We start from the raw sequence: 23,839 nt of genomic DNA on the forward strand, positions 1-23,839 counted from the left end.
CATCTGCATCTAAAGTGAGAAGAGTTATAGCACTATTGTTAACATTTATTGTAGTCTTATTATCTTTAGGTTTTGGGCTTGAAATGGTCTTGGCAAACAAAATACATTGCGCTTACTTGCAGAGGGCAAATGCCCAGAAGCTGTGATTGATTGATTAACTTTAAAAGCAAAGGGTTTTTGTTTGTTTGTTTGTTTTTTTCCACCCTTGAATGAGAACTGGAATTAAATCTAAGCTATAACAATCTAAAATTAAAGAACATTAGCACGCCTGTAATGACATGGTGTAAACTTTCTACTATGTGGGCCCCTAAGGAAGTGATGATTAGGATTTTGTAATTGTGCAACCTTTCTGGAAATCTAAGCACTCTAAAGGAGGTTTAAGTGTTGTAGAGTCAGCTTGGCAGAAGCTGAGCAACAGTAGTTGTGCTTTCCTCCCATTCTTCCTTCGGTGTTCCTTCTGAAAGAGGAAAGGGGGCTTTGTGAGCTGTAAAAAAAAAAAAGTCTAAATCACAACGTGACTTTTTGACAGAAAACCTTTTGATCGGTGTTTAGAGAGGTATCCATTCCTATTTTGCTTGTTTGTATAGGGATCCCTGTATAAACGTGCCTTTTAAAGTAATTTTAAATCTCCCCTGGTAAATTCAAGACCAGAGCTCCACTGAGTTAGTCCCACAGCTATGCATGCTAGTTTATGTTCACTTGACTCTTCAAAAGATCAAGAAATAATAATAATACTAATAAAAGACGTATGCATTTCCACCATTATATGTAATTTTCATGTAAAAAGTAAATATAGTGTAATACAAATATTACAGTTTTTTTAAGTGTCAAGTAAAACAAACACATGCCACTAAAAACTGCATTATACCACCCTGAGAACTAGAGTCGATATCAGTGTGGAGCATAGACTGGGAGTTGTTTGAGGAGATAAAACTTTGGAGGCGTATTAGTCCTCTGTCATGCTCTAGATTTTCTTTAGGGTTCCTGGCGGCAAAGTGTTTAACTTTATAAATGCGCCATCGTTATATTAGACGTACCGATTGTTTTTGCAGTGTAATATACATAAAATGTAAGCGCAAACATTTTCCGGGAGAAAAGCCGATACCCTATTTGAATGGATCCATGCTTGGTTGGACTCCGGTTTAAGGAAGCTTGTCCGCCCGGCAGTCGGAGCGGAGGGGCACTCGACGGCGAGAAGCTTCAGGCGCGGTGTTAGCTGCTGACGGACACCGAAATAGCTTCGCGACGGCTTTCCGAGCATCTTAAACCAGCGCAGCAATGTGCATATTGTCGCCGTAACTCTCGTTCTGTGTCATATTCAGGTGAGTAAAACTTGAAAATTGCCTTCTTTGTGGCTCAATTTGTGTGAAGATAGCCCAGGCTAGGAGTGTACGCTGTGGCTCAGTACAAAGGCTTTCTTTGCCGGAGAAAATGCCGGGGCTGCAGCAGCCGGGAGGCCCGCTTGTGTCTTTCAAGTCACCGACTAGCCCTGCTTAACTCTCCCAATGTTTCACATCGCTTCCTTCATTTCTCGGCCAAACGACGCGTTTCTGCTCAGTCTAAACGCATTTAGTGGCATTACTTACGTTCTAGCGGGTTGTGGACCGAGTGCTGTGGGTTTTGACAACCGTGGCCGGTGCGAAGAAACATGGTTGCTCTGCGGAGTCTCCTAACGATGCAAGCCGGGCAGCTGTGCACTCCGCGCCGCTATAGGGTTACGGGGACAGCCGGGGTTGGTCTGCTGAAACCAGGAAACCGTCCCGTAGCGAAAATACTGACAACGGCACGTTTACTTATGAAACACGGAAAATGTTGTTCGTGAATTGTTGGTATGTCTGGCGAAAGTTTCTTTGTATACATAATACATGAAACAAAGTTGGCGTAAGACTCCGGTATGAGGCGTATTTGGCTCGGTTTATAGGCTTTTTTTTCGCGTCTTTATTGACCCATTCTGGTTACGTAGTGTTACTTGTACTTTCTACCGGGTTCAGCGAGTTAAACGCAGTAATCGGGATGGTTACGAGTTTAGCCTCGTAGCTGGGCTATAGGGGGGCTGGCTGTGCACCCCTGTAGGCTGCAGACTGAGCTGGAAGGGCGGATTTCCAATTTGTGCAAGCAGGCTAGGCTCGGGCTCCGCGACTCATCCAGCAGGTTGATGCCCGAAGGCTACTTGATGGTGACGGGACCCTGCAACGTTTATCTCTAGTTTTAGCCTAGTTTATCCCTCCATATATAGAAGGGCCAAGGTCCCATCCTATAACTGTGGAACCTGACACTTGTCCGGACAGCCACTGTTTATTAGTGTGTCAGTTTTAATATTCTGTCCTCTCAAATGTGTTTGCATTTTTAACAGAATGCAAACAACCTGTAATGTCTTTAAGTAACATATCAAAAACGTCATAACTTTATTGTAACTACACCTGTACTACACTTATGATAGGTCCAGATCAGATACCGCCCTATCAGAGCAAAGGAGTTTCCTAAGATACCTTGTTTAATTAGAAAGGTGCATTTCTAATGCACTAAGTACACACCAGAAAAACTCAACAGCTGACTTCTTGGAGGGACCTTTAGTGCACTCCAGCCTAAACCAGATAAAATAACACTCACCTGTCACTCGAAACAGGCACAACCCTAACTTTAAGCCTTAATATCAATGAGTGTTTCTAAAAATGTGCATGCCAGAGATGCGGCATGAAGAGTGGTGAAAGACTGCTATACTGATCAAAGTCATAAAGATGTTTATTTCTGCTGTAAAGCTGTGCATTCTACAAAAATTGACTCGCTTTTGGAGCGAGCCTCAAGTGGCCATTCCAGAAACTGCAGTTTAGTGCACTTCCATAGCCATTTGAGAACAAAAGTCAGCTACACCGGCCTGTTTCCTGTTTTTAGGACACATTTTTTCTAAAATGGAAAAATTTTAGAAAGGCAAATTTATCGCTAACAACTGAGATATCTTTGATGTGACAAGAACCAGCATCTAGGTAATTCCTGGTAAAACAAGAAAATGGAAAAAGGATCCCACATCAAAAGTGGTGAGAACTCCTACTTTAATAAGCACATAGGGTCTTTGATCTAATGGAAATATTTCTGTAAAGTAACTAGTAGCATAGTGTTGCAGTATTTTTGCAATGTATTGATACAGGGACACCAAATATCCATCCATGCATTCTCTTCAGCTTATCCTGGGTGTTGGGGGTAGAGCTGGGCGATAGAACGATAACGATATGTATTGCGATATAACTTTTACTCGATAGAGAAATTAAGCTATCGCGATAGACCTCGCCGCTCTTGTCCTCTTAAAAAAAAAAAAAAAAAAAAAGGTCAGCCAATCCAAATTAAGTAGCGCAGAGCCGAACCAATCACAGCCGCAGCGTCACGTCGCGTGACTTGTTACGTACAGCACAAGTGCCAAGCCGCACGTGTGTTTGTTTGGGAAGCAGCCAGCGGGTAATGGAGCCAGCGGGTAATGGAGGAAATGAGTGTGCCGACTAGAAAAATCAACCGAGCGTGACCGAAGAGAAAACAGATGATGGTTCCAATGCCGGAGAGATTGTCGAACGGAAGAGCCATAGAAGTTCCGTAGTGTGAAGGTATTTCGGCTATTTCAAGTCTGACAAAAAATAGAGTAGCGTGCACTGTAAATTGTGCCGAAAGCAAGTCTGGAAATACAATAAACTGGTGCATGCATCACACTGTGCGCCACGTTATTGTTTCGGTGAAATGAATTTCTACAATACTGTTAATTCTACTCTCTGCAGTGTTTAAATGCTTACATATACACACAGTTACTGTCCCTCCACACGTACGACTCTGTTCTGCTTCTATGCCCCAGCTTTGTTTACTTTTTCCCACCGAGGCTTCTAGACTTCTGATTGGCCAACATTTCTGCACGGTTAGGAATCTAGCGCCACCTGCTGCTTTGGCATGTTCATAGCAGCGTTTTCCTTCATTTCTGCCTTTACGTGTGGACGGGATTATTTTTTAAAACGAAAACGGAAAATCTCCGTTTTCAAAAATACCCGTGTACGTGTGGACGTAGCCTCAGTCTCTGACTGGAAGCGCTAATTCGTCATTCGGCTTTTGTCAGACTAAAGTAACTGTTAAAACTGTTTGAAAAGCTCAGCTATACAACAAGGAGAGATTGAGAATTTCCTTTTAGTTCTCAGTTTATTTGATATTGACAAAAGTTAGTCAGTTTTGTCTGTTCTTCTGTAAAACAAACTAAGATTTATTTTTAGAATTAATATTTTGTTTCTAAGTGGAATTGACAATTTAGTCTGTTTCGTTTGTTCTATTTTGAAACTTAAACGGTTTAGTGGCTGCCTTTTGTGTAGTTTGCAATATTTGCCTTTATTTATCTGAAAAAGTCTCATGTTCCTTAAGTACATCTACCCTGTTGAACTTATTATGGGAAATAAATATTTAAAAACAAGCTGCTGATTATTTCACATTTTACTTGTGAGCAACGGCACATTTAAATCTTACAAATATAGTTATTTGGCTTATATCGTGATAGATATCGTTATCGCCTGAAATGAAAAAAACATATCGTGATATGAAAAAATCTCATATCGCCCAGCTCTAGTACACGGTATGAAGTATGTTGTGAATATTCTATAACTATAAGTATGTACAGGCTGTAGTGAGTACAAGCTATGTACAGGATATGAATATAAATATGAAAAACTATACAGAATATGAAATAAATAACTTTACAGAATCTGGGATATACAGCTATACAGAAATGGGAACTATGCAAGTTGTAAACAGTTGTAGGATTAAAAATTATCGAATGTACAGAATGATTATTTACACAGAGCTATACAGTAGTGCAGTTAAGATAAGTGAGGGTGTAGATAGTTTCTACAGAGGCTATATAAAGTGCTAGTGGTTGTGAGTGGTGGTTCACTCCATGTTATTATTATGTGTTTGAGGGTACAGTTGTCCATTGTGGGCGTGTGTATGTTCAGTCCATGAGTTTAACGTGGGTCAGATGTCAGGAGGCAGAGTTCAGGAGTCTGACAGCTGTGGGGAAGAAGCTGTTCCGGTACCTGGTGGTCTTAGTCCGGAGGCTCCTGTGGCGCCTCCCAGAGGGCAGGAGGGTCAAGAGTCCATGTGATGGGTGACTGGGGTCTTTGATGATTTTCCCAGCCCTTTTCAGACACCGCTTCCTGTAGATGTCTTTTATGGCAGGAAGTGGTGCTCCGGCGATGCGCTGGGCAGTTTTCACGACCCTCTGCAACGCCTTCCGGTCCGAGGCAGAGCAGTTCCCGTACCAGACTGTTATACAGTTGGTCAGGATGCTCTCGATGGTGCAGCGATAGAAGTTCACCAGGATGTCTGAGGACAGGTGGTTCTTCCTCAGAGTCCTCAAGAAGAAGAGGCGCTGGTGAGCCTTCTTGACCAGCTTGGAGCAGTTTGTCGTCCAGGTGAGATCCTCGGAGATGTGGACTCCCAGGAACTTGAAGCTGCTCACACGCTCCACAGCCGTCCCCTTAATGTGGATGGGTGGATGTGGGTCAGCATTCCTCCTGTAGTCCACGATGAGCTCCTTGGTCTTCTCGGTGTTAAGCAGCAGGTTGTTTCTGTCGCACCACTCAGCCAGACGATCCACCTCCTCCCTGTAGGCGGCCTCATCGTTGTCACTGATGAGGCCAATCACCGTGGTGTCATCTGCAAACTTAATGATGGTGTTGGAACCATCAGCAGGTCTGCAGTCGTGGGTGAAGAGGGAGTAGAGGAAAGGGCTCATCACACAGCCTTGTGGTACACCGGCGTTCATTGTGATGGTAGATGAGCAGCGGTTATCCAGCCGGACATGTTGGGGGCGGTTGGTCAGGAAGTCTAGTAACCATTTGCAGATGAGGGAACTGATACCCAGGTCTGTCAGTTTCCTGATGAGTTGTGAGGGGTGGATTGTATTGAACGCTGAACTGAAGTCTATAAACAGCATTCTGGCGTAGGTGTTGTTGTTGTCCAGGTGTGAGAGGACAGAGTGCATTGCGATGGAGACTGCATCCTCTGTGCTCCTGTTCCGGCGGTATGCGAATTGGTGGGGGTCCAGGGTGGGGGGGAGACAGGATTTGAAGTGTGCTAGGACCAGTCGCTCTAAGCACTTAGTGATGATGGGGGTGAGTGCTACTGGGCGGTAATCATTGAGGCAAGATGGGTTGGAGTTTTTGGGTATCGGGACGATGGAGGTGGATTTGAAGCAGGCCGGTACCACAGCGTGGGCCAAGGACAGATTGAATATGTCTGTGAGCACTCCTGCAAGCTCCCCAGAACACGCTCTGAGAACACGCCCGGGGATGCCATCAGGGCCTGCAGCCTTGTGGACATTGATCCTGCTCAGCACCGCTCCTACATCGGTGGGGGAGAGAGTCATAGGTTGGTGGTCTGGCGTCATGTCTGCTTTGGTTGTGGTTGTGGGGTTCCCTCGCTCAAAACGAGCATAAACGTTGTTGAGCTCGTTGAGGAAGGAGACATCAGAGGATGCGGGGGAGGGTTTGGTGGTCCTGTAGTCTGTGATGGTCTGGAGTCCTTGCCACATGCGTCGGGGGTTGGAGTTGGAGAAGTGTTCTTCTACCTTCTTTTTGTAATGGTGTTTGGCTTTTTTGATGCCCTTCTTTAGATTAGCCCTGGCTGTACTGTAGGCGTGTGCATCTCCTGACCTAAAGGCAGTGTTGCGGGCCTTCAGGAGGAGACGAACATCCCGGTTCATCCAAGGCTTCTGGTTGGGGTACATGGTGATCCGTTTCTGGGTGGTGACACTGTCTGTGGTTTTGGAGATGTAATCCAGTACAGATGAGGCGTACTGGTCCAGGTCTGTGTGGGTGAACATATTCCAGTCTGTGTTTTTAAATCTGTCCTGGAGCACTGCGTCTGTCCCCTCTGGCCACACTTTAATTGTCCTCACAGCAGGTTTCACACGTTGGATGAGTGGTGAATACCGAGGTGTGAGGAACAGGGAGAGATGGTCCGATTGTCCAATGTGGGGGAGGGGTGTTGCTTTGTAGGCTCCAGCCAGGTTGGAATACACATGGTCTAAAGTCTTGTCTCCTCTGGTGTGGCAGGAGACATGTTGGTGGAATCTGGGGAGGACTGTCTTTAAGTTGGTGTGGTTGAAGTCGCCAGCAACAATAAAAGCAGCCTCGGGGTGTTTATTCTGGTGTTTGTTAATGGCTGCAGAAAGTTCTTTCATGGCCAACCTAGCATTAGCGTCGGGGGGTATATACACGGCAGTGAGTATGATCGAAGTGAATTCTCTGGGGAGATAATAAGCTCTGCATTTGACCATTAAAAACTCCGCATTAAGGTGAGCAGTGACTCTCAGTAGTAGTGGAGTTCATGCACCAAGCATTGTTAATATAAATGCACAAACCTCCACCTCTGGTCTTGCCGGAGTCATCTGCTAGCCTGTCGGCTCGGTGTGTGTGGCGTCCTAAGTTCAACAGGGTAGATGTACTTAAGGAACATGAGACTTTTTCAGATAAATAAAGGCAAATATTGCAAACTACACAAAAGGCAGCCACTAAAGCGTTTAAGTTTCAAAATAGAACAAACGAAACAGACGACTAAATTGTCAATTCCACTTAGAAACAAAATATTAATTCTAAAAATAAATCTTAGTTTGTTTTACAGAAGAACAGACAAAACTGACTAACTTTTGTCAATATCAAATAAACTGAGAACTAAAAGGAAATTCTCAATCTCTCCTTGTTGTATAGCTGAGCTTTTCAAACAGTTTTAACAGTTACTTTAGTCTGACAAAAGCCGAATGACGAATTAGCGCTTCCAGTCAGAGACTGAGGCTACGTCCACACGTACACGGGTATTTTTGAAAACGGAGATTTTCCGTTTTCGTTTTAAAAAATAATCCCGTCCACACGTAAAGGCAGAAATGAAGGAAAACGCTGCTATGAACATGCCAAAGCAGCAGGTGGCGCTAGATTCCTAACCGTGCAGAAATGTTGGCCAATCAGAAGTCTAGAAGCCTCGGTGGGAAAAAGTAAACAAAGCTGGGGCATAGAAGCAGAACCGAGTCGTATGTGTGGAGGGACAGTAACTGTGTGTATATGTAAGCATTTAAACACTGCAGAGAGTAGAATTAACAGTAACAGTATTGTAGAAATTCATTTCACCGAAACAATAACGTGGCGCACAGTGTGACGCATGCACCAGTTTATTGTATTTCCAGACTTGCTTTCGGCACAATTTACAGTGCACGCTACTCTGTTTTTTGTCAGACTTGAAATAGCCGAAATACCTTCACACTACGGAACTTCTATGGCTCTTCCGTTCGACAATCTCTCCGGCATTGGAACCATCATCGGTTTTCTCTTCGGTCACGCTCGGTTGATTTTTCTAGTCGGCACACTCATTTCCTCCATTACGCGCTGGCTGCTTCACAAACAAACACACGTGCGGCTTGGCACTTGTGCTGTACGTAGCAAGTCACGCGACGTGACGCTGCGGCTGTGATTGGTTCAGCTCTGCGCTACTTAATTTGGATTGGCTGACCTTTTTTTTTTTTTTTTTTTTTAAGAGGACAAGAGCGGCGAGGTCTATCGCGATAGCTTAATTTCTCTATCGAGTAAAAGTTATATCGCGATACATATCGTTATCGTTCTATCGCCCAGCTCTAATCGTGATATGAAAAAATCTCATATCGCCCAGCTCTAGTTGGGGGGTTTATTAAATAAATTAAAATACAATGATGACAAGATGACTCGTCTCATGCACCACCATCCTGAGACAACGTTAGCCTAGCAAACTTGTATTAAATTGGATCAACCAAACAACCATCCAACACACTGGTCTTGACAAGTATTCTTTACATTGCAAATGTACAAAAAATGACACAAGTAGGGAAAAAAATATACCGCGCCCATTATTGAATGGAAAATAAATTAGAAAGTATTTTTCATGCTGTTAATTTGAGGAAATGAATTCAGTAATTGGGAGCCACAGAAGTATTAAAACACAGCTGCCAACATTTCACTTACACTCTGGATGTGCCTTGATTAAATGGTGGCCTCTGGATTGTTATCAAATCTTTGCAGCCTGTTTTATATTGAACTTTTTTTTTTTTAATATTCTGGTTTGTGGGGGGGCGGCGGGGGTGTTAATTGTTAAAATAGATGAGCATGCCACTCGGGTTGGTGTAAGATTGGATCGATTACAATTGGTTGTTTTTCTGTCCGGCAACTGATGATGCTCTAGGCATTTTAGAAGGCTGCGCAGTGGCTTAATGTGTCAGCTGTAGACTCAGTTTTGTTGGGGTCTTTTTGTTTGCTTTTAAAGTGCTTTGCCGTTGATGGGTAGACTTAATTATTTTCAGAAACCTTCGAGCTATGATGTGTGGTACCAGACTTGAAGGAGAAAAAGTGGTCTGTAAAATCTCTGTGCTTAAAGTGACGGAATAGTAATTTTTGCTTTGTCCACCAAACAGCTTTAATGCCTGAATTATCAAAAAAATAACAAAAAGCAGAAAAAATGCACATTTAAAATAGATCAAATGGTTTTTCAGCTCAATGTCTATTAGCTGATTACTACTACTCGGGGTAAGGGGAAAGAAATCAGTATGGCATGATATTGCTTGTTTCGTGTGGCTGTGATGTATTTTTACAGGCTCACCTGAAAAACCTTCCAACACACTTATTTGACAAAGTTGCCTCCTATTCAGAGCAGGCTGATAGCTCAGTGACACAGTGAAAACAGGACAGCAACCTCCTTCCATAAACAAAAAAAGAAAAGAAATTTTAAATGAATTTTTCATATAGTGCAACCGATTTCAACATGGGGTTTCTAAATGGTTTGCCAGAGATTGAGGGTGTTGCACACTCATGACCACTTTTGATTGCAAGACCATTGCACAGATTGCCTGATAGTAGGCAACCGTTCTACAAAAAGTTCCAGTCTAATCACTCTCAGATAAATTGTCAAAATTGTTGCAAATAATTGCTTTCCAAATAATGAATGCAGGCAGATTGTCATCATGTTGCCATCAGCCTACATGAGTCTTAAATGATAACAATTCGAGTGGACTTGACTCAACTGGCCACTGGTTGTTCTAAGTGTTCATTTGGACCCAGTTAAAGTGTAATACCAACAGCAGAGTGGGCCATAAAACAACAACCAATCACAGAAGACCCTTCAGATGATCTGGCCTACTATCGGATTAATCCCATCATGAGCAGTTTGGCATTTTTCTTGGCATGCTCTCATGGTTCAGCCACGCTTAAGTAATCTGAGGCTATCTGTGTGTATGTATTAAAGCTACAATAAATCATGACAGCAATATTGGGCATGAAGGACCTGATTTTCAGCTCTTACAGACTGTAAAATTTGAGTAACAGCAGTTTGGTTGGATGAAGTCTAATTGTAGTTTTAATAATCATCACTTTAGTGACATTTTTTCTTTCTGTGTTTTTTTTTTTTCTTTTCTTCATTACAGAGTGAAAAATGTAACTGAACGGAGTCCGCTGCGCTCCAGTGGTCGAGGACCTCACCCTACTTCACTAGAATGTACTTGATGAATGTACCTCCTGTCGCAGTGACGCAAACAGAATGGAGAACATGTGGCCCGCCTGGAGGCTATAGCCCTCCAGTTTGCTTCAATGACTCTGACACAGAGTTGTCCACAAGAGGCACACCTATCTCAGACAAGGTCCAGATGATCATAGAGAGTCTTAGAAGCACCCAGTCCTCACTCGAGATGGGCGACGAGATCGAGGGTAATGTGCTATCAGGACAGGAGGGTCATCCCCAAGTCTGCAAGGTTGCAGCAGGTTCTTATGTGGGAGTCAAGTCCAAAACTAAAAGCCCCAGTGAAAACCCACATGTTGACATTTCCTCGCCAAACATCCGTGAAAGCAGTGACTCGGATAGCGACGATTCTGTGGACAGAGGAATCGAGGAGGCAATACTGGAATACCTGAAAGAAAAGGATGATCACAAACGCAAAGCAGAACCGTGCTCGACTTTTCTCCCATCATCTAAAATTCAGAGAAGAAACCCATCCATTCCCGAGGTGTCCAAACAGCACAGCAACAGCGATGCATTCTTGATTGCGGGTAGCAATTTTTCAAAAAGCCTCAAAGTCGAGACCCCAGCAGTACCCACTGTCATACCTATAAAAAAGTGTATTAAAAACAAGGCATCTCTAAATGAAAATATAGTTAAGAACTTCGATTTGAATAAAAGCACAAACAAAAGTTTGGAGTGTTCAAAAGAGCAAGCAAGAAATCCCTCTAAACCAGTGAGTCTCATCAACAAAACTGTCAGTTACCCCGTCACGGCTAAGGTGGAAGACTCGAATGATTCCAGTAGCGACGACGGCATCGAGGAGGCCATTCAGAGATATCAGCTGGAGAAAAAGGAGCAGCAGAACACAGCAGAAGCTTTCGATCCACGTGCATTCAAAGAGGAGTCTGACTCGAGTAGCGATGACGGGATTGAAGAAGCGATTCGCTGCTACCAGCTTGAACAACTCAAGGAGAAGAGCGTCCTGACGCCATCGCTGCACAAGCAGAAACCTTTCAGTAAGTCGATAATACACAATGTTGCAAGTACAAGCGCAGAGAATATCAAAAGACAGAAGCTGAGGAAAAAGATGAGCACGACAGAAAAAGAAGTGAAATCTTTCCAGCCTACTCCATCTGTTTCTATACCCAAACCTACACTTTCAGACAGCTTGAAATGTAAAGAAAATGTATTTTTGTCATATAAAGTAGAGAGTTTGAAGGAGCAGGCAACCCCTGCCCCTCCAAAGGCCAATACAACTGCAGAGCTCATGTGTGCTGAGGCAATACTGGACATTTCAAAGACTGTCATGCCTGGGCCCTTCCATCATAGCGTTGGCCTTAGTGGTTGTGTCACCACTGAATCTTCCTTCCAGTCTTCTCTTCCTGAAAACTGCCCCTGTGAAGAAAGCAATGACAGCTCCATTGATAGTGAAGATGGGATTGAGCAAGAAATCAGGAAATTTCTCGAGCAGAAGGCCCAAGTGCACAAACAGGCACCCAGCTCTGCTGTGACTCAAGACGCTCAGGGTACAAATGAAATGGAGAAGGTAAAAGCAAATGAACCACAGATCGAAAAGAAACCATCGAAACTGTCTTTAAAGCAACGAAGAAAACACAAAGAGAAAAACATTTGTGTTTCCACCATGGCAGGGGCAGAGGACAGCGTTAAAGAAACCGCCTCTAAGCCTTTACCTGACCATACAAAAGAATCAAAGCTCTTGGCATTGCCCCAGAGAAGTCAAACACACCCTGCCACTGGATTACACAAGTCAGACCAAAGTGGAGACAAAAGCAGCTCTCTTGACAGCGATGAGGACCTAGACACGGCAATAAAAGACCTTCTGAAAACGAAAAAGAAATCAAAGAAAAAGATGAGAGACTTAAAGCGGAAATCAAGGAAGTGCCTCAAAGACGAAGACCCGCTGTTAGGAAATGCATTTCAGACCAAAAAGTTACACATTGACTTTCTTTCCAAGTGTAGTGATTTGAAAAAGGTGCAGAAAAGTAAGAATGACAAGAAAGACAAGCCTGGGCTGGGGAAAAAGAGCATTTCACAACATAAGCAAGTTTATAAAGGTAAGAATCACGAGCTGCATGAAGGTGAAACGGAGATCCTGAAGGGAGCTGAGCGTCCAGGCATCCAGTTTGTGCACACTGCGGAAGCCGCACCTCAGATTAAGGAAGACAGCAGCTCAGTAGACAGCGATGACAGTATTGAGCAAGAGATCCGAAGATTTCTGGCTGAAAAGGCCAAGGTTTCTACCGCAGACAAAATTAAAGATGGAAATATAGCCAGGAATGGTACTGTCACTATTTGTAGCTCATTTCAAGATAAAGACATTAAACAGGAAAATCAGCTGGCTGAGATTCCAACGAAAAGTATCAGTCCTCTCTCTGAAAAGTCTCATATTAGTAGTCCAGCTCATAATAGACTTCAGACACCACAGACTGTTTTTCCAGACATCTCTGCGGTCGGTGCACAATCACATCCCTCAGCCGGATCCTGCAGTCCCAGTCTTTTGGAACCAGCAGATGGGGCAGGGGCAGCTAGAACTGAGGAAAGGAGACCGTATATTGATAAAGGTGATGTCCACAACGCCACCTCACAGACGAAGAGGGCTCGACCAATTTTGAGTCCTAGCGTCGCTCATTCTCGCTCGGAGGCAATCAAATGGCGCCAGAGCCTCGGACTACCTACTCACGACGCGAGGACTCTCAGTCGGACTCCGTTCCACATCACCTCATCTGAAATCAGCGAGGGTGGCTCGGTAACACATCAGAGTGGAGGAATGGCCCACAAATTACAGACCCCTGTTACTGTTTGGTCCTCTGCAAGGACCAGTAAATCACCATTCCCCTGTTCTAAAGACACTGCTGGAAATACTACATTCACATCTCCTGTTTTGAATTTTTTTTCTGCTGCCAGACAGCATCCGAGGATGTCCTTTACACGGGATCTACCTGCCGGCCAGAGGTCCCAGTGCTCCATCGAAGGGGAGAAGGAGAGTACGGTGCATATGCCCAAGGACAAGAGTGTGTTTGTGGAACTGGAAGCTAATAGGACAAATCACGTCCAGGTTCAATGCAGGGAAAGAAGCGAGGTTAAGGAGAGAGCAAACTTACTAAGGGAGAAGAAGAGCGAAGGCGAGGGTATGAAGATAGATAATAAAGAAGTGCATCTAGGAAGAAAAGAGGAAGAGTTTATAGATGAGACAGATTGTGAATCAGGCCAGAAGAGAAATCCAGAAAAGAAGCAGGGCTTTTCCACATTGTAAGTATTTTTCTTTGACCACTATAAACCATAGTGTCATCATTTTCTGATTTCTCTAATGGTGTCCTGTCAAATATTATAGATTCTGATCGAGCTCATTGATTTATAAGGGAATGTTTATTGATTTTTTTTTTTTTTATCATAAAACTGACTTTTTTTTATGTATTTTTACAATTTCACAGTTGTGGAACCACAATGAAAACTTTATATGTGCTCATAAGTTATCTGTTGTTGATCGTTTGAAAAGCAATACAGTGACACTTTCGTGCAGAAACGAATGAGCGGTAGAAAATTACATGTTCCTAAATATTTTTGCTAAAAAACAAAAAAGAAGACGTGACAAGGAAAAGAAGTCTCAGTTTGGCAGAATAACGATTTAGGTTTGAGTCCAAAATGTTTAAATTTAGGTTGCATCTTTTCCCATCTTCCAGTAGGAAACCCAGAGCCCTGAATAGTTACATTAGTTACCTTATTAAGACTTTAAAAGTAATTTCCAACATCAAATTTAGGGATGGACCATTGAATAAGCCAGTACAAATCAAATGACACAGATGGCATTGGTCAGTGGTTATTGTTTGTGTCTCATCAGGTTTGTATAAACTGTTTAAAAAATATATATATAACCTGGACATTGGCTAGATTTTTTTTAAACAGTGGTCCTGGTATTGGTTTGAAATCTCACTGTGCATTCTTATTTATTGTAGTAGGTTTCCATCACTGCCTAGATTATGGTTTTCATTTATTTTACATGTGCAGGAAATCAAAATGGCACAAAGTTAAACGTCTGGGTGCTAAAGCTGCAGTGGTTAGGGTGAAAACATAAGTGAGAGAAAACCCCAAAACAATCATTTTTTTGAGCAAAAATGCCAAAACTTCCTAAAATAGGGTTATTTGCTGCATTTCATTTCTTTGTGTGTTAGGTAAGTGGGGTTTTTTCCTCTTCAATGTCAAATAGAATCACTTTACCTGAGCTGAGCAGTCAGTACTGAAAATAAGTTTTAGTTGTAGCCCCAAACAATATTTTTAACATGAAATTAAGGGCATAATTGTGTATCTAATGTAAAAAAAAAAAAAAAAAAAAGACCAATCAGATTTCAATACTGTTTAAACAAACCTTAAAATATATTTAGACTAAAATACAAAGTAAGTGAACTTTTTGGTTTATTGGTTTATTATTCCTCTGAATTTTCTCATCTGTGTCTGCAATGACACAATTTACTTTGTCCAGCATGTGCTGCACTCTGCACAGTGTATATCATTAGATCTTTTGACACTTTCACAACCTTTTCACTCAAGTGCAGCAAGTGTTTTTATACTGTCAGCACCATCTTGAAAAGTCTCCTTCCTTTCTTTTTTCCTTCTCACATTTGTCTTATTCTTTTAATCCCTTACCTCAGACTAATTCTGTGCACTCTGAATGATGATCATTTCAGTCAGTTTCTACTTTTTAAGTATAAAGCAGAAACAGCCACTATGTTTCAATTATTACTTTGACTCTTGTGAGCCACTTTTTTTGGGTAGGGGGTTGTTTTATTTTTAAGATAAATATCATGGGTACAGGAACCAAGTTACCACCAACCTTTTGCTTTTCACACACAGCGCTCTTCTTGTCTTTGTCTGTTCTATAATTGATTTTCATGAAAGAAAATTTAAAGCCGAGTTGCTGGTGATAGATCTTCTAGTAGTCTCGGATAAAGTCTTGCTCCAGATTCCATAAGTACCACATTTCCCCCTCGCTGTCTTGCTAAAGTTGATATTTTGTGTGGCTTGTTTTTGGGGGTTTTTTTGTCATGTTAAAGTTTTCCTGGATTTCCTGTTTGAAAAAGGCTATTTATTTTTCTTTATGAAATAAAAAAGGCATTACTGAACATGCTGTGCATATCCAGTTTTTCTGTAAATATTTTGTAAGAAGTGTTTTTTTTCTTCTTCTTCTTTCTTTTACTCTTTCTGATGACAGAAATGTTTGCCGTGTCTTTTAAGTGCATCTGTGTAATAAAGATTGGAATCTGAGCAACAGTGGGCCTCTTGACTTAAATTTTATAATTTACAGAATTATTAAAGATTACTGCAGGAGTAGTCTGATGCATATCCTACTCTGCCTTTACCAGGTCTTTATCCAGTGCCATTGATCCCGGCATTACCTTCAGGCCTTGCATAGCTCTTACCTCAGAGGAGAGAGGCAGCATGTTCAACAGGAGATACTTGGCTGAAAAGTGCAAGAAGGTACAATTATGTGGAAACACGACAGCGTTTGTTTGTCAGTTACAAACATCATGATTTCAGTTCTTTATAAAAAACAGTTCAAATCCACAGTGTGAAGTGTGTATTATGCAATGCTTGCAGGAGAAAACTTCCCTCATTAACTCTTCTGTGCACGGCAAGGCTGTGCAGCACGTCAAAAGGAAACTTCAGTTTGTTCCAGTAAGCGGGTATGTGATCGCACCCAAATGGTTTTGTCTCAACAGTGAACGATCAAACGCAAAGAAAACTCATCTGCAACTTGAGTTTCCTTGTTTGTTTGGTTTTTTGCAGGAAACTGGACGCGCTCAGCAAGCTCAGCATACACAGTGAGATAAAAGCTGGCTTTTAAAGATGCACCTGGAAGATGCTGCCTGCTGTTAGCGCGTGTATGGATTGTTGAAAAACTATTATGGACCCAAGTGTTTATGTATTACAGTTGTTGTTGTTTTTTAAAGTATTTAGTAAGTATGTAAAGTTTTGGTAAGTTCTATAACAGTACTAAGGGCATTAAATTTTAATTTTGGATTAAATATGGATCCTGAACTCAGGGATACCTTGAGTATTTCAGCATTTATCTTAGCTGAATTCTTCTATTTTTTTCTCGAATGCACAGTAAATTTGATTTGGGGTTATATTGTTTGAGGTACCATATATTTGTTCTTATCCTCATGATGCCACTGTTGTTTTTTGTTAGAAGTGGCGTCTATATTTACAAACATTTGTTTTATATTAACAGTTTTTCTTCTTACAACAAGCATTGGCTTATGTTCTTGAATACGTTTCATAGCTAAATGACACAAGAACGGTACTGCCTGTGACGCTCCAACTCTTTCAATAAAGTTGAGCCGAGAAAAGGTGGGTTAATGGGTATTGTAGTTTTTACACAAGCACATCACGACAAGCTTCTACTTTGCGGCATTCTGTGAACTACAGTTGCGCAGTCGCAGTTTGCTGACCTTCCATGGTTCTGCAAGCATGGCTGTCCGGGCACTTACGAGAGGTAACTGAAAACCGTTTACAGTTTTTTATTTAGAAAATAGTTCAAGGAAAATATTCAGAAGATTTAGAGCCAATCCAACATTTTACCTTGTGTTTATTTCTGCGTTTAGTTTTGAGTTTCGTGTACGCTACGCTACAGTTTAGCATGTTAGCCCACAGCTAAATGCTGTATTACAATTAATGGCAATAATTGAACGCCTGCGCTAGGTTATTGGCAAGCATTATTCGCTTCATGATAGTTAACTACCGATGTTTTAACTTTTTTTTTTCCATATTTAGGCCTTTTAGGGTTCCGATACTCACGGGCTGCCACCGTAGCATCCCCCTGTGGTGGACATCACTATGTGACAGCACCGTCTGCGAAGCCACCTCAACCCCAGGCTGGCGATGTTACAGGTGAGCTAAATAACGCAAGGGCGTCAACACTTGGTTTTTGTTTTTTTCAAGAATTTTATTTATGTTACTACTTGTCATTTGTTGTTGTTGTTGTTTAACAGAAAAAATATTAAACCAGCCCCTCGAGAAAGCAGACTTTTTTCGTGTGGCTGAGCTTTTCTCCTTGAAAGACTTATTCGACGCCAGAGTGCATCTTGGTCACAAAAAAGGTTGCAGGCACAGGTTGGTGTGATATTTATCTCAGCGTTTTAGTGCGCTGCACCCCCGTATATTTACAAATTGTTTGTAGTCTGTAATTAAATAAGCTGGAGACACTTGTCTTTCTTTGTGGGTCAAGGCTTTATAACTTCTACCTTAGTGTTTGGGGGGGGGGGGGGGTCGGGGTCCTGTGGGGTTTAGGTATTCCCAACATGTGAAACTAATCTCACATGATAGAGGCGTGTTCAGTCACTACTTGGCACATGTTAGATTTTAGACCTTCTGTCTATTGCTTAGTCTGTCTGCATATTATGCAATGGCTGAATAAAGTATAACTTTTTTATCTTGAACAGTGTCATTTGCCCAGAACTCCTAGTGGTAGTCTCCTGTGGATAAAAAGTGGGGAGTTATTAATAATAATAAAAAATGCCATAAATCTTCATGCTTTAAACCCCTCTTTATTAAATTGGAAGTTTCTGTTTGGTAACACTTCTGGTTATTAATGGTAACAGCAAGCATAAATACCACAGGTCCTAGAACCTTGAAGGAAGAGATACAAACTTGTTGTTTTAATACAGATGGCATTTCTTTTAACTATTCCATAACTAACCTATTGTCATTAAATGCTTCTAACAGAAAGCTCCAGCAGCAGGAAATGTTTTGGTTACTTGGTCGATCATTTCATCAGGAATGTAGCTATTAGAGCTATGTTATTTTATTCAGCAGTAGTGATTCAAGTGACATTTTTCTAAATTATAATTCCGTGTTTCTAGGCTCATGGAGCCGTATCTCTACGGCTGTCGTTTGGATCATGACATTATCAATCTGGACCAGACTATGGAGCACCTTCAGCTAGCCCTCAACTTCACCGCCCACATAGCGTATCGCGGTGGCATCATCCTGTTTGTCAGCAGGCGGCGTCAGTTTGGCCATCTGGTAGAGACCACGGCCAAAGATTGTGGAGAGTATGCGCACACGCGGTACTGGCAGGGCGGCCTCCTCACCAACGCCAACATCCAGTACGGCCCAGGAGTCCGCCTACCGGATCTCATCATATTCCTTTCAACTCTCAACAACGTCTTTCAGCAGCACGTGGGCATCAGAGACGCAGCCAAGATGAACATTCCCACAGTGGGTGTGGTGGACTCAAACTGCAACCCCAGCCTGGTGACGTACCCCGTGCCCGGGAACGACGACACTCCAGCTGCCGTCGAGCTCTATTGTCGTTTGTTTAAGATGACCATCAACCGTGCCAAAGACAGAAGGAAACAGATGGAGCTCATTCATGGTCTGTCAGCGCCCACCTCGCAGATCTCATGATATTAATACTTAAATTTAAACAAAAAAACAAGAGACGTTGAAAAGCCTACATTCTTTAATCTGAAGCTCATCAACTGTGTAGTGTATCCTGTTTTATGTTGATACACTACAAATTTGAAATAAATTTTGGCTTCCTCCTTCCATTACACATCTGCACTTGGAAAACATCTGGTTTAACAGTCAGTAAAATATGGCTCAAAGTTAACAATGGTGCAAATTTATGTGAATATCACAGCTGTAAATCGCTGAAATAACAAAGTGGTGATCCATTGTTGAAATCCTGGCGTGGGAGAGTGATGATCATTTGCAGTTGCAGACTGAAAGAAAAGTATCTGAGTCATTTTCACAACTGTATTTGCTCTCTTGCGGTCTATGTAAGTGTTTAGGCCATGAAATGTGTTTCTGTAAACAAAAATACCTCTGCAGAAAGTCAGCCAAGTGATGCAGAACATAAGCAACCTATGAACTACACATGAACATTAATTAAAAGCAGTTTCTGAAAGTGTACACTGAAGTAATGCCTGTTCATCTAGTTAGGAATGAAACAAGCAGGATTAATACATATATACATACACTGGAGGGATGCAGCATCATTTAAAGAAGAGTATACATGGATATTGAATGAACTAATCTGAAGCCTTGAGTCTTTAATGTGTAGCTCATCAGCTGTATAGTGTATCCTATTTCATGTGACGTTTGCGGCAGTTGGTTAAGTTTAGTTTCTCCCAGCTTCCGTAGTTGTATCCTGTAGCGACCTTCTATGGCCACGAGGTGGATAAGTAGCTGTCACGTCAAAACGGTGAGTGGGTGTATGTGAGTGGGAAGAAGTTTATTAGCTTGCATTTTATGATGTACTACCACAACGGTCGACGTGTTCCTGCATATACAGTCATATTTCAGTTGTTCGGTTGTTTGTAACCGCGGTCCGCAACAAGCAGTTTCAAGGTTTCAGGCTGACGCTCGCGAGCGCCGACATGTTTAACAAACCTGCAGACTGACTGTTGGAGACGTCAAGAGCAATCACAATAGCAAAGCTTATTTCCTTTCAAAGCCTTATTACTTATATCATTACTGCTGTTTAAAGTCGGTTATTTTTCTCGCACGCTGTGAAACACAAATCCTACACTCTAATACAACTTGCAGCCTTTATCCCAAATATTTAAAGCTTAATTGCCATCGTTTGATTCTGCTAAGTAAGCATTATTTTGTTTGCTGAAGTAAGATTTTTAAGCTAATCGGGGTAAAATAAAATGAGTGTCTGAGATTCGAACTCATACGATATGTAGGGCTCGTCCTTTTGCAGCTGATGGCGGGCTTGTCGGTCTCACAATTCTTGTGAAACTGTAACTAGATGTATGGGTAACAGTAACATATTAAATAAGTTACTGTTTAAATAAATAATTTAAATAAGTTCCGCTTTTTTGTGTGTAAGTTCTTCCAGTCAACTTTTTGAAGGCGAGGCAAATGTTCACATGAGTCTTACTAAGAGGAACGAAAACGTTAAGGCCACAGACAGAGGGGGCTGGTCAGGGTAAGTGTTTTTTTCTTTTTTTATCAGGTTAGTATGATGGAGAAGAGTGGTAGGAGATAGGGATTTTAACACTAGCCCAGGCTTGTAATCTTCCTGTACATTAATGGTAAGTGACTAACATTTGTTAGTCAAGGAAGTTATGAAATGAACTAAAAAATTAATAAATACTCACCAAAAATGTTTCAGCTAATTGTCATTTGAACGAATGACTTATTTCTTATTTGCAGATGTACCGTCCAGCTCTTGGAAAACAGATTTTAATGAAGCAACGAAAAACTTCCATTGGTATGTAAAAATATTTGCATCGCTGTGATTTTAAATGGAATAGTTTCGTGTGTTGTTTCATATTTGTTTTATGTATGTTGTGTCCAACTTAATTTTTTAACTGCTGTGATACAAGAATTTTGCAGATCTGGGATAAATGAAGCATATCTTATTTTATTTTTTTTTTTTTTGTTTATATAGATAAATATGAGGAGAGAAGAGGTGCCATTGCTTTACCTTCATGCAGATGAAGGCGGTTGAGCTGAAGTGAAGGCCGTTCACAGGATGGTAACAGGTTTTGTTAAAAAGCTTTTGACTCTTTATTGCCCCTTGAGACGCAACCCTGGCTCCAGTGCCTCTGTTGCGCAGTAAGTCGGCAGAAAGTAACGGGCTCTCGATAGCTCAAATCCACTCTTTCGTGGGCTTTGGGTATGGAACCGGGCCAGATACTTACTCTCAATCTACCATGAAGGTGTTGTGTTCCTGCCAGTCAGTAGTTGTGTGCTATTTAAATCAATTTAACAACTCTACCTTTCTAAAGCTTATTTTTTGTATACATGGTCTCATTATGGATACATTCAGTCAGATTTATAGCTGTGTATCTAACAAAGTGGCTACTTAGTATATAATGAATATATTTTGAATGTAACAAATGTATGTATGTAGTCCTCATTGTCCATAAATGACAAAGAGGACTACATGACAGTTTTTGGCATACAATTTTGAATTGCCTTTACAGTTAATTGGATTCAAATGTCAATGTGAATGTTTCCATTATATAGATGTCAAGGTTTGCACTTTAATGGTTCAGACACGCTTGTGGAGCAGCAGCGGCTTGGCTTCAGGAAGGTACGAATTAATACTTTTGCTCTCATTCAGTCTGCCCATTGAGGCATTGCTGTCCAACATTTCTTGACCCTGTGACATAGTGGGACTAGGAGTCCAAATGTCTGCATCATCTTAGGCTTCAGTCACACTGATAAACCCCCTGGGTAACCAACACGAAGCCGATCCAGCAATTTGAATTCTTTACATTTCAGGATACTGTTCTTTAACCCTCTGGGGTCGCCGGATGCGCTGGCGACCCCAGAGGGTTAATAAACGATAAGAATTATAGATATTGTGCTTGCAACACTGGAATTTCATAAATGAATGAATCGCTTGGCTTGCAAAAGTATGATGTCACAACAATGTGATTGGTCACTTGCAATGTTGAACCTGGAACAACATTTATTATGATGATGTGGGAACAACACCAACACGAGGATATCAGATCATCCAACCAGCACTAGTGAGGGAAATGTCTCTATTCTGTGAATAGTTGCTGGGTGAAATTTGCTTCAGTTGCTAGCAGGTTATGTCAGTTGCCAGTAGTTTGTTTGCGTGCAAGATGCCAACTTGTTTGCAAACACCTAGTACTCACTAAGCAGCAGTGAACTGTGAAAAGTGAAACAAACTAGAAACAGAAAACACTCACCTTCAAAGTAAAAGTGTGTTAGTGAAATGTGTCAGTTGCTGCAGTAAGGCACAGCTTTTACTTTGAAGGGGAATACTTTCTGTTTCTAGTTTGTGTTTCACTTGTCACAGTTTCCTTACTGCTCTTTGTGTCTTTCACAAAAACTACGGGTAGCCTATTGCTTTGGTAATTAGCCAAAACAGTCGCAAGGAGGGGTTTTTTGCACAACCCTCTTTGCAGCCAATTTCACTTAACAGCAACCAATAACCTCCAGCCACCAACCACCAAAGAGACAAACATTTTCCCTTTGTGAAGTACAACATACAGGTTTTTTGCAACCTGAGAAGTGATGAAATGCTTGTTGAAACTTGAAATGGACATAAACAAACTCCTACATGATTTGTCTTCGCAGGTGACTACCCAGTGTGCCTCAGGGTTGGAGACGATGTTATTTCCAGGAGCTCTAACGATTCCTCACCACCTGACTCCTCCATTCAGCTTGCTCTCTCTTCATTTCTTGATTTCCTGTTCGAGCATTTCATCCGCCTTACTTCCATTAGTTTGTTTTTCTTTTGCTTAACTGTTGAAGACATTGTTTTTTCAGTTGTATTTTTCATTTTGATTACGTGCATATGAAGCGTAATGTCCTCGTTGCGCGTAATCACATATGAAAGATTACTTTGGCAATTGCATTTGTGGTGAGTGCTATATCAGCTTTTCCCACAATCAAATCACTCTGATGATCATATGATAAAGGCAAGTGTTTGTGTGTGTCGATCCATTCCCTAGGAAATGATGATTTCCTTTCCTGTTTGCTCACATTTACAAACGGAAAATATGTAATGGGAGCTTTTACTTGACTACTTAGCTGGTGTAGAATTTGACATGCATGAAACAGAAAATGTAATAAAATAAATTGACATGAAATAAAATTATTTTCCTGAAAGTTGTAAAATGTCTGTTTTAAAAACAATATAGCTTAATAGGGAAGAGCAAAACAAACAAAGTTCAAAGAATTACTGATGAAAAGACTTAATTACAGAGGTATGTAAAAATTAGGAGCACTAGCAAAAGACTGCAAAATTAAATAGAATTCATTGTAGTAAAAAACAAGGAAAGCAAATGTCATCATGCATTGAAGTGGCTCAGTGTGAAGTGTAGCACATGGGGCAAAAATGACTGCACACAGACTAATGTGGGATCAGTGCTGAACTTGAGGCAAGATCAGAAAGGTTTTGCGTTATGTAGGAAAGATTGCCTGCGAGTTGTTCAGTTATGTTATGGTTCGGCAGCAAATGTCATTTCCCCACCTCTGAGAGTTGCTTCCACTGTTTTTTCACCCAGACCACACTTAGATGATCCACCTGTTCTTCCGGCAGGTAGTGATTTTAGCACTTTAGCTCTACCCACTGCAAAGAAATCAATTCTTTTGACTTTGGTTTTCTTTGAGGAGGTTTCACTACAAGTTCTGGACTCATGCAGCACAAAAAGCGACAAGTGGATCCATGCCATGCCCTCCACAATATGAAAGAGTCATTGAATCCCCTCAGTAGATGTGAGCCAAGCAATCCAAATAACGATAGTGCCGATACCAACACCGTTATTGGTTTTGGATCAAGCCTAGCATGAATGGA

General features: G+C 41.6%; 2 protein-coding genes and 1 long non-coding RNA gene across 4 annotated transcripts; 2 read left to right on the plus strand and 1 right to left on the minus strand.

Annotated features, from left to right (window-relative positions):
- Positions 1-27: 27 nt before the first annotated feature.
- On the minus strand, positions 28-2,118 carry LOC145429983 (uncharacterized). Its single transcript, XR_013910345.1, has 2 exons — positions 1,587-2,118; positions 28-484 (listed from the first exon to the last, which is right to left on the minus strand). It is a non-coding gene; the product is annotated as an uncharacterized LOC145429983 (long non-coding RNA).
- ppp1r26 (protein phosphatase 1, regulatory subunit 26) lies at positions 974-16,899 on the plus strand. Of its 2 annotated transcripts, XM_026173333.2 has the most exons (5): positions 974-1,322; positions 10,460-13,800; positions 15,909-16,023; positions 16,144-16,229; positions 16,333-16,899. In XM_026173333.2, exons 2-5 carry the CDS (start codon positions 10,529-10,531, stop codon positions 16,388-16,390), a joined length of 3,531 nt encoding a protein of 1,176 aa, XP_026029118.1. In that variant the 5' UTR covers positions 974-1,322; positions 10,460-10,528; the 3' UTR covers positions 16,391-16,899. The 2 variants fall into 2 exon arrangements, with proteins under 2 accessions (XP_026029118.1, XP_080160282.1); XM_080304156.1 differs by lacking the exon at positions 974-1,322 and having other exon boundaries at positions 10,003-13,800.
- LOC113025509 (small ribosomal subunit protein uS2m) lies at positions 16,397-23,151 on the plus strand. Its single transcript, XM_080304158.1, has 9 exons — positions 16,397-17,041; positions 17,320-17,436; positions 17,538-17,658; positions 18,408-19,753; positions 20,387-20,485; positions 20,713-20,770; positions 20,951-21,037; positions 21,532-21,598; positions 22,618-23,151. The coding sequence occupies exons 1-4, from the start codon at positions 17,017-17,019 to the stop codon at positions 18,952-18,954; spliced, it is 810 nt and encodes a 269-aa protein (XP_080160284.1). The 5' UTR covers positions 16,397-17,016; the 3' UTR covers positions 18,955-19,753; positions 20,387-20,485; positions 20,713-20,770; positions 20,951-21,037; positions 21,532-21,598; positions 22,618-23,151.
- The last annotated feature ends 688 nt before the right edge of the window (positions 23,152-23,839 follow it).

The sequence above is a fragment of the Astatotilapia calliptera genome, chromosome 7 (assembly GCF_964374335.1).
Source record: "Astatotilapia calliptera chromosome 7, fAstCal68.1, whole genome shotgun sequence".
Classification (NCBI taxonomy): Eukaryota; Metazoa; Chordata; class Actinopteri; order Cichliformes; family Cichlidae; genus Astatotilapia; species Astatotilapia calliptera.

Bases quoted from the DNA above. Each gene is read 5' to 3' on its own strand.
- ppp1r26 (XM_026173333.2), top strand. From the start codon at position 10,529: ATGTACTTGATGAATGTACCTCCTGTCGCAGTGACGCAAACAGAATGG. The intron at 13,801-15,908 runs GTAAGTATTTTT...TGCCTTTACCAG, and splicing joins AAGCAGGGCTTTTCCACATT to GTCTTTATCCAGTGCCATTG. The intron at 16,024-16,143 runs GTACAATTATGT...CAATGCTTGCAG, and splicing joins TGGCTGAAAAGTGCAAGAAG to GAGAAAACTTCCCTCATTAA.
- LOC113025509 (XM_080304158.1), top strand. From the start codon at position 17,017: ATGGCTGTCCGGGCACTTACGAGAG. The intron at 17,042-17,319 runs GTAACTGAAAAC...TTCCATATTTAG, and splicing joins TGTCCGGGCACTTACGAGAG to GCCTTTTAGGGTTCCGATAC. The intron at 17,659-18,407 runs GTTGGTGTGATA...CCGTGTTTCTAG, and splicing joins AAAAAAGGTTGCAGGCACAG to GCTCATGGAGCCGTATCTCT.